Raw genomic sequence first — 15,868 nt, forward strand, 5'->3', positions numbered from 1 at the left:
AAGTCGCCTAGCTTTGGACCGCGTGCAGTGCGCCACATACGTCGGGCTTAGCTCGACGCTTTGAGTATGGGCCTTATCTTTTATGCATGAAAACCCTTAGGTGCCTTCGGCTCCCAACTTTGGCAAGCGTACAGCGTGTCACGTACGTCGGTCTACGTCCGACGCTTTGAGTATGAGGGCGCCGAAGGTGCCCGGCTTTGGAACACGCACACTGTGTCCCGTACGTCGGTCTACGCCCGACTCTTTGAGTATGAGGGCGCCGAAGGCGCCCGGCTTTGGTAACCATACAGCGTGTCACGTACAAGGCCTGTTCACTTCCTAAGAAAGTTATGTCCCCAAATAATTGCGCATGTGTGCGCCTTAAGCTTCTATGTATGCGTTGGCCTCCGGGAAAAAGTTGCGAGTATATAAATAAAAACATTTTTCTACAGCAACATTGCTCCCAACTCTGATTTAAATTATCACGAATTTTATACAATATTAATCATAAAACGGGACTTAAACGCTTAAAACTTAATTACATGCGATTAAGTTTTATAATGAATATTTGCTTCCAACTGTCTTTATCAATGTTCATAAAATATATGGAGGGTAGGTACGTCTACCCACCATAATAAAAAATATATTTGTCAATGACTCTGTCCAACTGCTGTGGTTAAAGTTCATAACGAAAATTTTATTTATTAACTCTTTAAATAATACATACAACGTGTACCGCTACGTACCACTTAAGACTGTAAGTCTGTACCTACATGGATTACAGCAATGCACATAGAAAATGTGCTAAATGCGGAGCAACGGCTGTTGAAGCAGCCAGAGTGAAATTTACAACTTTAGTGCGTTCAGAAGGAACCGAGTCATAACGCATCTGGAAAGCGTATTAATTAACCGTGAAGAAATGTATGTATACAAGTTAGAAATCTGTGTAAAATGCCGTGTGTAAAGTGTAGTGTATCTGTGTGTAAAGTGTAATAGGTAGGCATGCCTGTTATTTGTATAAAAGGTACTGAAAACTTTGTGAATGCGCTTTATTAATGTCTATTTTTTTATTAAGTTGCCAGTTGCCAGTTTTCAGTGTATATTTTTATAAGTAAAAGATTTTTTAATAAATAATATATATAATGTTATAAACATAAACATGCCTTTTATTTAAATCAATTGATAATACCACAAACAAGGGGTAATATTTGCATCTTGCATATATTTCGAGATATGAAGATAACAAATATGTTTATCAACAGAATTACTACCTACCAATACCCGCCAGGCTAAACCGGTTGTCAACTTTGGTTCCATTGGTACACAAAGACGGCGCCACTAGTATAAACGTATAAACGGTTGGGGACATTTTTTTGTATGGAGTTACCGTTCTTCTCCTAGTGAGTATTATATTCTTTGGTCACGTAGGTCTCTTTTAGTATGAGAAAGTCGAAGTCGCCTGGCTTTGGACCGCGTGCAGCGGGCCACGTTGTTGGGCTACGCCAGATTCTTTTAGTATTAGGGCGCCGAAGGCGTCGGGCTTTGGAACGCGTACAGCGCGACACGTACGTCGGGTTAAGTCCGAAGCAATGCCGGATTAAGATATTTTGATGCCCTAAGCATTTCTAGACCATGGTGCCCCCTCTCCCTAGGCTCATTAAGATACATTTTTTTTTTGGTAAATTGAGTGAAGTTCATTGCCACATTACAGCTGAGAATGGAAATCAGTCACATCATTTTATCTCGAAAATTGACAGTGCCGCAGCAGTAATGTTGCAACAGAGTACCTAATGCTGCTGCAGTCGCTACCCGAATGTCACCTTTATCATATCTTAGGTTAGAATGTAATTGAAAACGCGAGCGAAGCGAGCGCGAAAATTTTTCGATATAAAAACGCAATTTGATAGACAGTTGTACATTTTTACTTTTAGTATGGAAATCAGTCACATCATTTTATCACGAAAATTGACAGTGCTGCAGCAGTAACGTTGTAACAGAGTAATGTTGCTGCAGTCGCCACCCGAATGTCACCTTTATCATACCCTAGAAAGTTATTATAAACGCGAGCGAAGCGAGCGCGAAAATTTTTCGATATAAAAAACGCAATTTTACTTTTAGTCCAAACAGCGGGACAGTTTTCTATCGCGAAAAGTGAGCGTGAAAATTTTTCGATATAAACACGCAATTTGATAGACGGGATAGTTTTCTATCAGCCTAGCTTCGCATAGGGCTCGATATTTAAGGGTTTCAGCGAGGTTGTAATCATGCATAAAAGATGCAAGAAAGCAGAGCTTGGAATTGACCAACTGAATTGAATTGGCGAAGTGTGAGCAAGGCAGTAGGCCCAGCTGCGAAAGAGGAAAGCTTGGATTTGGATCCACGCCCAAGTGTATTTAAGGCAGAAGATCAACTTTGCCGTAAGGCAGAAGGCTTCGCATAAGACCTAACGCCGAACCGCAAAAGAGTGGGTTGAAATCACGACTCTTCTACTGCTACCGATTGTTTCCCAAAGAATTACGCGCCATTATTTTTGCAAATTAGCTTTTGGTCAGCTAAAAAAAAATCGTGTGGTAAAAACGATGTGTCTGTCCTTAATTTTAAAATTTGTTCTACTTTTTCAAACTGGCATTTTGGTGCCCCCCATGGCCAAGCCATGCATGGTGGTGGTGGTGGTGGTAATTGGTTAATCCGGCACTGGTCCGAAGGTTTGACTATGAGGGCGCCTTCGGCGCCCGGCTTTGGTAAGCGTACAGCGTGGCACGTATGTCGGGTTAAGGTTAAGGCATTCAGAAGTTAAGGTGTAATAAAGAAACTCAGATAAATAAATATATACCTACATACAAACACGAACGCTGAAAACACAATACACTCCCTCTCTTTTTGTTGAGTAATTGTGAAAAAGATGTCACTGTGCAATGAGGGGTAATTAATTTACTGTCGTTTAATTTTGTTGTATATTATTAAATCGCCATAATTATTCAATTAAATTTGTTGATGTCCGTACCCCCTCATCTAAACTTAGAGTTAATTTGGCAAAAACCTTCCTCGGTGGCTATTCATATCACTACGTATTAAATTCAGCGCCATCTGTTAGTTTACCAGGGTACTCAATAGTGGTAGCACATATGTGAAAAAAGTTTGCCCCTCCGTCCTAAGTAGCGCCATAAGATTCAGGGGCAAACTTAAATCAAGCGAGGGTTGTGGCTACCCCCCCTTTTAAGGGTTGAATTTTTATAGCCTATAACCTGGCCGGAGATTTTTTCGACAGATTAGTAAAGTTTGCATCAAAATCCGTTCAGCCGTTTTCACGTGATGCGCGTTCAAATAAACAGACAAACAGATAAACAGACAAACAGACAAAAATTCTAAAAACTGTTGGAACGTGTTCTGTTATCGATTCTAAGTATCCCCAGCCAACTTTTTTTCAAATATCTTCCATGTACAGACTTTCGACCCTCTACAGCTTTATTATATGTATAGAAGATAGATAGATTAGCGATGCGGATCGTGATTTAGATTTACGTAATGTGATGTGATTGCGTCACTTTAATGTGTTATTTTAAAGAAAAGTAATTTAAATTAAATAAAATAGAATTTCGGTGGTCTAGCGGTAAGCGTGCGACTTTCAACCCGGAGGTCGCGGGTTCAAACCCCGGCTCGTACCAATGAGTTTTTCGGAACTTATATACGACATATCATTTGATATTTACCACTAGCTTTTCGGTGAAGGAAATCATCGGAAACCTGCATATATCCGCGAAGAAATTCAAAGGGGTATGTGAAGATTGTGAAGTCCCCAACAGCATTGGGCCAGCGTGGTGACTATACCCTAAGCCCTAAACCCTCTCGCGCTTGAGAGGAGGCCTGTGCCAGGCGTATCTCACTTACAAATACAAATACAAATGCGTTTATTTCATTACTTTTTACATAAGTTCTTAGGTATAGTGTATAAGGGTTAGGTAGGTAATTAGTCCATCTTAGGTATACTTAAGGAGTAAGTAGGTAAGTATTAATCTAAACATTGTGCAACAAAATGTGTAAGTAATGAAAAAGGTGCGGGTACAGCTTGCTGAATTTAAACCCGCCCTTGGTCAGCTAATTGGAATGGTATTAAGATTACATAATATTTAAATTATGAAATTCACATAAAAAACAAAACATTAGTATTTGACAATAGTTTCCTTACGGGGTATTTAATACAGAAACAGTATTTAATCAGTATTTAAACAGTATTTAACAGTATTTAACACTTCGCGATTTCGTCGCTTTGCTGGGTACAGGTAGCTAAAAATACATCCGTTCCACACCAATTTTGGTGGCTAATAGCCATAAGCCGCGCGTGGCGCTGTCGCCACCCAACGGCCATATCAGGGGGCCGATTTTAGAAATTCGACCACTTGATTTCGTGAATTTCGTTAAATTATATCTCCACTACTAGGCGTTTAAATTCTACTAATAGAATTGAAATCGAGTGGTCAATACCACTCGATTCCAAATTACGATCGCTCGTATTTCAAAAATTAGCATTTCGCCGTTTTCCACAGATTTTCGAGTGACGAAATCGAGTGATCGAAATTCAAAAATCGGCCCCCAGTGCTGATCTTAACAGACGCGTTTTGTTAGAGAATTAGTCTTCTGTACCTAGTACTATTATTTATGCTGCGCCTGTACTCAGCAGTGGGACGTATATACTCAGGCTTTTTTTATTCTTATTAAACTAAATCTGCGATTGCATCTAATCGCAAACGCAATCGTTGCATCTGTCTATAAAACCAAAGAGAATTTAAACTAGAGGAATATTGTCAAAATAAATTATGTACTTAGTCAGTACATTATGTTTATTTGTTTCTTTTTATGTTTTTATCAATAAAATTTACCTACATTTACTGCCATCTTTCAAATGATACCTAAAAACTTTTAGAACGCCATTTTTAATTTGATCCTTATTCTTTCACTGATATGTGTTAAATTTGTTAAATGTCAAAAAGTATCGCCATCTACTCGAGAGTAAGCCAAAGATCAGTAAATGTACCTTAATTGTAAAATAGGTACCTAATGTCGATTTGTCCAATGTCTTCAAATCAACCCAAAGTACCTCGTTTTAACATTTGAAAACGTAAAACAGGAAAATATTTGTAATTTGTGATAAAAAAAATAGCAGTTTAGAAAATTATGTACTGACTACATAATTTACTTTAAGAATGTTCCTCTATTTCAAATTCTCTTTGATAACACCAGATAAAACTTAAAAACCGAGGTCGTGGCAATTAGAATGCAATACTTTATATGAACGTCCGCTCCCATTTATTTTACAAAAAGTTCTCACTGATTCAGCTTGCGGTTTGCCGAAGGCTATATTGTGATATTTGTGATAAATCAGAGACGATTGTCAGAAATGTTTTAACTTAAGAGAACTAATAGTTCAATTGACTAAGTACCCGTCACTTTGCGACTGGAAAACATCGCGTTACATTATTATTTTATCTACAGTATATTCGCTATGTGCACGACTGGTGCTGCCCTCATTTTGTCGGAGTTTCTACGTTAAATCTTATGGAGTAAAATTTGTTCAAGCGGCTGCCGCTAGTACTAATGTCGGACATTCCATAAGATTACCTGTGATTGTGACGATAAGCGCCACCGACTTCGCACGTTCCCAATTCCCAACTTATATTCTAAGCCACGATGATATATATATATATATATTATTTATGTACAGTCGCCATCAGATGTATCGGAGCTGCCGAGGTGCTCATAAATATCTGAACACACACTCTAACACGTCGACACTAAAGGCGTTCAGTAAAACACTTTAAACCCTCGTGTTTTGTACACATAGGTATTTAATATAAGCATAGATATAAACTAACTAACGAAGTAATATATATGTCCATGAATATAAGTCTTTCCGTGACCACAGCTGGTGCAACTCAGCTGAAACGTCGGAATTTAAGGCAAAAACAATGAAATGATATCGCGACAGACCCGTTTGTGTAAATAAATATGAATAAAGGCGAGTTCAGATATTTGTGAGCACCTTGGCTGCTTCGATATATCTGATGGCGACCGTACTTAGCATGTACTTACTTACCCGAAAGTATTTTAACTGTTCTGTTCAAGGTCCAGTAGGTACGTTTTTTTACACCAAAATAAACAATCAAATTCGAGTATGGTCAGAACATCGTTATTCTAACCAGAGACGCGTAAAAAGAATGACGTATAGGGAAATACTTAAGAGTATCAAATCAAAGCACTTCAGAATACTAACAAGCCATTTTTATTGGGTTTATGACTCACACCCACAGAGTTAGATTATAGGCAGAGTGAGACGAAATTGTGATTTTAAACACACAGATTTCCTTGTGTTTAAGACGAAACAGGAACTGAGTTTTAAATATTTTAGGTAAATATATTATACTCGTCTCGCCAACGGAAGCGGCTCCTAAAAGGACAAAGCGAAAAATCCTGCGTAAAATTTCAAAAATCGAGGATTCGTACTCGACTGTTTCCTCCTTCAAAACTTAACCAATCGTAACCAAATTTGGAAATCTAAATGATTATGAAATTATCTGTGTCGGACCGTTTTTGTTTTTTTGGCTAATTGATATCAGTTTTGAATACTACGCCTCTCATTGCAGCATAGTCAATGAGGCAAATTTGGCCATTTTTGAAGGGCTCTAGCGCCTTAAAAAACAAAAATATCAAAAAAGGCAAAACGGTCTGACACAGATATTGACAATATTAATCTGTGTTGTAAAAATCATTGCTCTAACATCAAAACCCACGGAGTACGTATGTATGGAGAAATGACCACTCCTGTTGGCTCTTAATGCTCTTGCTAGTCCTGCTCAGCTTGTAACAAATTGCATGTAAGGCAGGCCCTTGAGGCATTGTACCAAGGATGCTGTCGGCATTTCCTCGCTGTATCGCAATGCTGATATTACGTTGTGCGAGGTAGCCGCCAGCTCTTCAGTCCCCAGTTACGTCAACCAGACGCTTCGCGATTTCTGCGAACAACATGTGCGCGCTGGGACCTGTAACTTGTAACCTGTAACTTGGGCGCGCGTTTCATCAGCATTGCGATACAGCGAGGAAATGCCGCCAGCTTCCTGGTACAATTATATAATGCAGTATTGTTTGGTATAATGTGTGTAAATTATTAGTTTTTAATTAACACATTTGGTTTTTATGCAAAACATCGGAATTAACGCTACGTTAATTTTCAAACGAAAATTAACATAGCGTCCAATCTATGCTATATTTCTTCCGGCTCTTAGCAACTAGGGCAAGTTATATATCATTTCATAATGATAATCTCTATTGTTTGTGAGAAATGGGTTACATTGCCATCAGTAATTACTATTGTAACAATTTTACATGGCTTCACCAAGACTCTGGCTTTACAGGTGTACAAACAAACATTGCCTATGGACTCTAATAATTTCATATAAATAATGTTGATAGAATTTATTGTAACACAATTAATTAAACATAAAACATTAAATAAGCTTAAAAATAATAATATAAACTAAGTATCTATAAATAAACTTAAAATAAAGGGCCTATAAATAAATAAAAAACGGCCAAGTGCGAGTCGGACTCACGTTTCTATAATAGGGTTCCGTACATAAGTCCGACTCACACATCTCTAATAGTTTTCCTGTCATCTATAGGTAAAGAACTATTTTGTGTATTTTTTTCAAAATTTTAGTCCCAGTAGTTTTGGAGAAAAAAGGGGGGGGGGGGTCATTTTTTGACTATTTTCTTAAATAACTTCGAACCTATTTATTTTAAAATTATAAAAATCATGTCCATTTTTGGTTCGCGAATTTACATATGTGTACCAAATTTCAACTTAATTGGTTCAGTACTTTTGGAGAAAATGGGCTGTGACAGATGGACAGACAGACAGACGCACGAGTGATCCTATAAGGATTCCGTTTTTTCCTTTTGAGGTACGGAACCCTAAAAAACTAGTCCTTTAGGATTATAATCGCCCAAATCTAAAAACAAAACATAGCTCCACCGTACGATCCTTGGTGAAGACTGATATATCTTAAAATCCCATGGTCCGTTCACACGTGTAAGATAAAATACATTGTAATAACGTTGACAAAGATGTCAAGGCGTCGATTATGTCATTGCAACAATGAGTGTTGATTATCAGTTGTAATTCACGACGTTCTCTTGGCTGCTATAACTTGAACCGTGAATTCGGTTGGCAACTGTCAAGAGTTTTAATAGACGTCTTAATATGGGTGACACCAGCGTAGGTTTTACCCAATGTAGATCTTGCGAATCCCCATTATTGCCTCTGCCATTTTGAAATCCAAGAACGGAATCGCCAAAAAAAAACAGAGCTAAAGTACTAATAAATTTCATACTAATTGACACAAATAAACAAGTACTATAGTAAAGTAGTAGTAGTATTAAGTACTATTGAAATGGGAATAAATAGTCATATGATGAGAACTGGGAAGTACCGGTACCGGGTCTTCAGTACCGGTTCTTTTGACAGTATTCCCGGGAATATGCCCTACTGATGCCGACGCGTCGACAGCTTCGCTCGTATCAAACAAAGCTTTTTCCTATCGGCTTTTGCCGATCGCGCGTCGATATATCTGGGGAGACCCTTAATGACCAAGTTTGGGCGCCGTAGGTTTTAGTATATACAGGATCCACATGTTGACAAGTTACCTTAACTACTTACCTCCAAACAAAGAGAATAGAGTGTATAGAGATGGATTGTCAAAGTAAATTAAGTAGCCACTAGCCACTATTTTACTGCCATCTTTCGACAGAACATAAAACTGTTAAAACGCCATTTGACTTTGATCCTTATTCTTTCACTGATATGTGTTAACTTAGTAAATATTAATATAAAGTTTTAATAATTAACAGTTTTAATCTTCTATTGAAATATGGCAGTAAATTGCTTCTAAATAACTGCATTACCACATATCATTAAACATAACCTCTTTATTCCAGGGCATATCCTCCTACCTCTCCTCAGCGCCTTACATCGCGAAGCTACTCTTCCGCGGCATCGCCTACCAGAGCGACTTCTTCTTGAACAAGACCATCTATGAGTACCTGTGGGAGTACCGGGAACCCATCCTGGACACCTCGAAGAGTATAGCGCCGGGGCTGGTTCCGGTTAATAACATGGGGATGCTGGCTAGGGTAAGCCCATTTCAATTTTTAACAAGCAGAAACGGACCGTCTGCGAGCGATGCTGAAAAATTACTGTCTTGGGTGACTTTTGCTGGCTAATGGATGAGGTCTTGGTGGCTCAGATGGGAGAGCGCTGGAGTATCTATACAGAGGCCGTGAGTTCAAGTCTCATCCAAGACGGTAATTTTTCCACTTTTAAATTTAGGCCAAGCCCATATCAAAGCAATAAATTTTTTTAGGGTTCCGTACCCAAAGGTACCCAAGGGTAAAAACGGGATACTACTACTAAGAGTCCACTCTGTCTGTCACCAGGCTGTATCTCATGAACCGTGATAGCTAGACAGTTGAAATTTTCACAGATGATGTATTTCTTTTGCCGCAAGAACACCCGCCGCTATGACCTAGCTTATAAGTTTTTACCACCTTTACAACTACTTTGTGAATTTGTAATAAAATATTGAGTATTGAGATATTAAAAACAGGATATAAATAAATACTTAAGTGGGGCCATGCAACAAACGTGATTTTTAGGCCGTCGTCGAGTAAACATATTATTTTTACAGAAGTGTTTCTCGTTTTCAGATCTATGCAGATTTTACAGACGAGATGACGGTAAAGATAGGCCCTCAGTGGGGCCATGGACACTTCTTCCAAATCGACCGGTTCCATGGCGAGCCGCAGTTGCCTGGTTACGACCCACTAGTAAGTTAGAAGCCTCCTATCCCATCCAATCCATTATCATTTAGAATTACTTACTTACTTACTCCTCTGGCGCAGCGACCCAAAGTGTGTCTTGGCCTCCAACACGACTGCTCGCCACTGATTAAAGGTAAAAACAATGAAATTATATCGCGGTAGACCCGTTTGTGTAATTGAATATGTGTACAAAACGCGAGAGTTTAAAGTGTTATATCAGTGTTCTTACCAAATGGCCGACTTTTTTTTTTAATTTTTTCAATTTGGGACGAACGCGCTGAGATTTGGCATGGCGGGAGATAGAGGCCTCTAGATTCTAATGAAACAAAAAAATAATTTTGGAAAAAATTGTCGAAAGTCGAAATGTTCTCTGATATACAATGAGAATTTAAGCAACTTATTGGTAAATTTATCACATCAACAAAATAGCTAACTGTAATAGACAATAATATATGCATAATAACATTTAGTTTTAAGTTATGCCTATTTAAACTTTATTTCAAGTATATTCTCTTGTTTAAACAATAATTTCCATGTTGCAGGAATGTTCTGAGAACATTCTCGAGAACGTTTCCGCTTTTTGGGAATGTTCTGCAATTTGTACATTGCTAGGTAGACCCGTTTGTGTAATTGAATATAAGAAAACTGATGTATGGAATTACCACTCTATGCTAACACCAATGAACATTGTCCCCAGGAATGTCCCGACCGCATCTTCGGCTCAACAGAGGGCGTAATGTACCAACAGCACATCACCAAGAAAGACGTCCTTCTCTACTGGAGGAAGACCGTCTGCAAACTTATGCCCCTGTATTTTGACAGTACGTACAGTCAACGGTAAAAATATGGGTGTAGACAACTTACTCAAAAATATGTCCCATAGTTCTTAATTCACTGACATAAGAGTTATGGGACATATTTTTGAAATGATTAGTACACCCATATTTTTACCGTTGACTGTACTCACTTCTAATTTTGAATGACTTTGACTACGAATTCGTATTCCAATTTCGGAACCTCAAAAAACGCTAGTGGCCTATAGTTCGTTTTTTTAGCATTAGAAAGAACTCCGCAGAAGCAAGCGTGCAGTTTTTATCAGACTCGTTAATTGTTAATAATTATTGAATTATCTAATGTAGCATGGTCAATACATATAATTTACTTCAAATTGTTACCGCTAAAAGTGCCAGATTTAGAACCACAAGCGAACTTCTGCGAAGTTCTTTCTAATGCTAAAAAAAACGGACTATAGCGGTAAAGGCCCCTGTACACAATGGGCCAGCGTGGGCCCGTCTGGGGGACGCATTTATGCGTTAGAGGGCCTACCCTGCCTCGGCACTGCTGGGGCACGGTACTGGAGGCCTCGGTCACTTTTTCTTAGTATATGACATGTATTTCAATTTGCAGTGACGGATTTGCCCTAAGGTAGTGTAGGCCCGGGCCTAGGACGGCAAGATATTTTTCTCAAAAATGGACGGCAAAGTCGACTTTGCCGTCTAAAAAATAGGTCGCGAAGCGCGGAGTTTATGGTCAGTCAAAAATTAAAAAAGTTAAAAACATTGCAGTCTCGATTTTGGGACTGCAATGTTGCATACAAATTCCATTATTTGTCGATGATTTGTCGAGTTCCAAACTTTTTTAAAGTTCAAATGGCCAAATCAAATGAAGGCACAGGCCCATTAAACAGCCAAACAGATGATTAGTACCGCGACTATTTAGTTGTCTCAAATAGGTTGGCGTATTTTCGGCAGAAAAATACACTTCTATTTTTTATTAAAAAAATAAAAAGGCGGCAAGGGCTTTTCTCTGTGAAAATATATATATACGTAAGAACGTTGCTTTTGTAAAATGTTTCTATGATATTTATGTTTCTTGCACCATTTTTGAGAAAAGCACTATATATGACTCGGCTGGAAGGCTACTTGCTGGCTTCGGATTCAATTAAACGGACTCCCAAGGTCGTCCGTTTAAAACGAATCCTCAGCCTGCAAGTAGCTACTTCCGAGCCTCGACAATAATGTACTATAGGAGCGCATATTGTGACAAAAAATTCGCTGATGATAACAAGAAATAACTCTAAACATACCTAGTCAATATGATGGGTTCTGAGAAACGGGGCGGCTACAGTGCCTGGGCCTAGGGCGGCAAAAACTGCAAATCCGCTACTGCCAGTTTGTGTTAGGTTATCCAATTCGACGATGTCCCTACACTAAAGTCTAAAAACTGTTTATTTCAGGTGAACTGACCGTAGACAACGTATCTGTATACCGCTTTAACCTATCAGAGAGCGTGTTCGAGCGTGCGAGCAATGGAACTGACTGCTACAATACAGAACCACCTCTACCACCCGGCCTGAGTGACGCTAGCAAATGCTACTACAGTAAGTCATTATAGTTCTCTTAAATGTTTTATAATGAACTCATTATAGTTCTCCACAGTGTTGTATATGTATATGTATAATGAACTCATTATAGTTATGACTTATGACGTATTAGAAAGCGTACCAATGGAACTGACTGCTACAACACAGAACCACCGCTACCACCCGGCCTGAGTGACGCCAGCGAATGCTACTACAGTAAGTCATTATGGTTCTCCTAAGTGTTTTATAATGAATTCATTATAGTCCTCTACAGTGTTGTATAATGAACTCAATATAGTTGGGCCATATCAGAGACCACGTTCGAACGAACCAATGAAACTGACTGTTACAACACAGAACCGCTTCTGCCTGCTTGACTTAGCGACGCCAGCAAGTGTTACTTTAGTAAGTCATTATAGTTCTCTTAAGTGTTATATAATAAATTCATTATAGCACTCTACAGTGTTGTATAAAGGATGACTCACGTTAGACCGGGCCGTGTCCAGGCCGGAGCTTCCGGCGCATCGTTTTCTATGGAAAGCATCACATGATCGCCTGTCATGTCATAGAAAAAACAGCGCTGGTAGCTCCGGCCCGGACACGGCCCGGTCTAACGTGAGTCATCCTTTATAGTTATGACTTATGACTTACAAAGTGTTTCATTCCAGATTTCCCGATGGTGGTGTCCTTTCCCCATTTCTACACCGGAGGCCTAGCGAAGGACCATTACGTTACGGGCCTCCAGCCAGACAGATACAAGCATAATTCTTACGCCGTCGTCGAGCCTGTAAGTATTACGGCCTGTGCATACCGGCTGCGAGTGCGTGACGTGCGCGTGCGGCGTTGTACTATACAGATCCTTATGAGAGACGGCACACCGCTTGCGTGACGTGTGCGTGTGCGGCTCCAACATTTTAGCGCACGCGCACTTGCAGGTCACGCACATGCAAGCCGATGTGCACAGGCCTTTACGCAGCGTACTACGTAGGCGAACAACAAGCGAACGCGAAGCGAAGCGATGCGACGCGGGGTGAATCAATCCTTTGATACCTATAGAAGTGTCCTACGTGGGCGATCTCGTTGCGAACGCGAACGCCTTGGGCCCGCCGCGCCGCGCCGGGTCGCGTTCGTGAGTTGTCCGCTTACATAAGACGCAGCGTTATAGGTGGTTATAGGTAAAAAACTTACAAGGAAGGGTACCCAACTGTCCGACTCCGATTTGATTTATTTTGATATATGTTATACAGTAGTCTAAAATAACGGACGGATATATAAAAAAAAAAATATAAATATAATAAATAAATATAATAAATATATTTTTATTTAAAAAAATGACTTTGTGGTGAAATGACAAAACACGTCCCCATTCTTTATTCATGTTCTCCAACATATAACGAAACCAGTAATTAATAATCAATTTTTTTTTTAAGTTCTTCTTAGAAATTAGAAGGTTTGGTCAATTTTCAGTACTTTGAAGGCCATTTTCTCCTAACAGGTTGAGTTTGGGCAGCTAAAAAATAATACGTGTCCGTTATTTTAGACTACTCTATAACATATATCAAAATAAATCAAATCGGAGTCGGACAGTTGGGTACCCTTCCTTGTTAGCTACCTAACCGTAAACTCGGGTTAAGGATGTCTCACGTTAGACCGGGCCGTGTCCGGGCCGGAGCGTCCGACGCTTACTTATCTGTATTATAAACCCATCACAATAGACATCAAAGGTCACTCGTTGACAACTCACGACCAGCAAAGAGGAAAGTGATCAATAATATCTACACGATCGCTATGGATCCAGAATGATAATCCGCGAAGGACTTTTAATTGACATGTCATGATCAGTGGCCGGCTGGTTAATATTCTATAGTGTTTTAAACACGATTTTATTTAGAATACTAATTAATTTGATTCGTGTCGGTGTGGTGGTAAATTGGTGACTAAATTGTATACATTTGGACGCTATATGAGATTGACGCCAATTTATTTTCTGATCAAATCGGTCGATATAATCATTCCGTCTGGGCTGGCCTTCTAAAATGCAAATTTTCATTAAAATTTATTCTGTAGTTTAGCCGTGGAAAGGTAACATATGAAAGACAGATGACCTTTCTTATTTATGTAACCAGCTTTAAGATGTAAATAATTTAGCATGGATTTGATAATAATTAACAAAAATATTGTCTATTTCAGTTAACTGGGACTCCATTCCGCTCCGTAGCTCGCATGCAGAGTAATCTACACTTGAAAGACCTTTCTGGTTTTTCAGAGGACTATAACAAGTTCTCCAACCTGATAATACCTCTGTTCTGGGCCGAATATGTTAGTATTCATTTATAATATTAATAAGATATAGCCGGTCAAACAACTTTGTTAGTAGAAAAGAAAAAAGCTAAATTTTACTATGGGACGATTACCCTTCGGACCTAATTTTTTTTAATTTGCCGCGTTTTTCTAATGTTTGACGTAAATCTGAGACAGGTTAGTTTCTTTTTAAATTTCGTGGCAATCTTCATCAGCCAATCTGCTGAAATCTCATTGGTTGACATATTAGCGTTGCCATGTAAATACTGATAATTTCCCTTATTTGGATTTTCCTCAAATAAATTTAGCCCGTTTATTTCATTAGCATTCAATATTTATCTAATCTGTAGTATACAATTACAGCAAAAGCTTAAAAAACTGCTCAATATTACGCTTTTAAAATATTGTCAGGAATACTAAAAAACAATTAAGTAGTGCGTTTAAAGGTTGAACACGCCAAAACTGGGGCACACAAAATGTAGTACAAAATTATAATAAAAGTGAAAAAGTATATTATGTTTTACACATTTAATAGCATATTTAACGCTGTTTAAAATAACATTCCATATTTTAGATTTGGTCTACACAGTAAGCCATTTTTCTAACTTTCCTACGTACACGGCTCATAAGACTTTGCACCATGTTAATAGAACACTGTCTTGACGCCCATGTCCACATCTTTTGTAGTTCAGGGACCGATTTTACTCCGCCGCCTTTCTTTTTTAAAATTCCCTTCATAATACTCCAGTACTCTTCAACGGGCCGCAGTTCCGGACTATTTGGGGGGTTGCACACTTTTGGTACCACCACGATCCCATTTGCAGCATACCATTCCATCACTGGTTTTGAGTAGTGGCAACTGGCTAAATCTGGCCAAAACAAAGGTGGTGAGTCATGCTTTCTTATGAAAGGTAGCAAACGTTTCTGCAAACACTCTTTTCTATAAATATCGCCGTTTATTGTCCCGGTAGTAATAAACGGCCGACTTCTTTTCCCACAGCTACATATTGCTTGCCAAAGCAGGTACTTTTTTGGAAATTTCGAACGTTTTTTTAATTTACACTCTTCAGGGGCGTCTACTCTACTTAGGCTGGTATAGAACTCTTGCCCAGGAATTTGTTTAAAGTCACCTTTTATGTATGTTTCGTCGTCCATGACGACGCATGCAAATTTGGTTATGAAATTCTCATAAAGTTTTCGAGACCGTTTCTTCGCGGATGAGTTCTGTTTCGAGTCTCGATCTGGTGCTGCCTGGGCCTTATAACTCCTTAGGCCAGCCCTACGTTTCACTTTTTGAACATAGGACTGAGACATTTTAACTTTTTTAGCAACATCGCGAGACGAAATCTTAGGATT

The 15,868-nt window shown here is 39.0% G+C and overlaps 1 protein-coding gene across 1 annotated transcript in view; it reads left to right on the forward strand.

The window, feature by feature from the left end:
- LOC134677877 (scavenger receptor class B member 1-like) overlaps positions 1–15,868 on the forward strand; it is a 36,003-nt gene that overhangs the window by 18,976 nt on the left and 1,159 nt on the right. Inside the window, exons 4-9 of the mRNA XM_063536310.1 lie at positions 8,968–9,162; positions 9,736–9,855; positions 10,547–10,670; positions 12,086–12,229; positions 12,880–12,998; positions 14,402–14,530. Coding sequence (XP_063392380.1) covers positions 8,968–9,162; positions 9,736–9,855; positions 10,547–10,670; positions 12,086–12,229; positions 12,880–12,998; positions 14,402–14,530 — 831 coding nt within the window. The remainder of the gene's footprint in view (positions 1–8,967; positions 9,163–9,735; positions 9,856–10,546; positions 10,671–12,085; positions 12,230–12,879; positions 12,999–14,401; positions 14,531–15,868) is intronic.

The sequence above is a fragment of the Cydia fagiglandana genome, chromosome 27 (assembly GCF_963556715.1).
Source record: "Cydia fagiglandana chromosome 27, ilCydFagi1.1, whole genome shotgun sequence".
Classification (NCBI taxonomy): domain Eukaryota; kingdom Metazoa; phylum Arthropoda; class Insecta; order Lepidoptera; family Tortricidae; genus Cydia; species Cydia fagiglandana.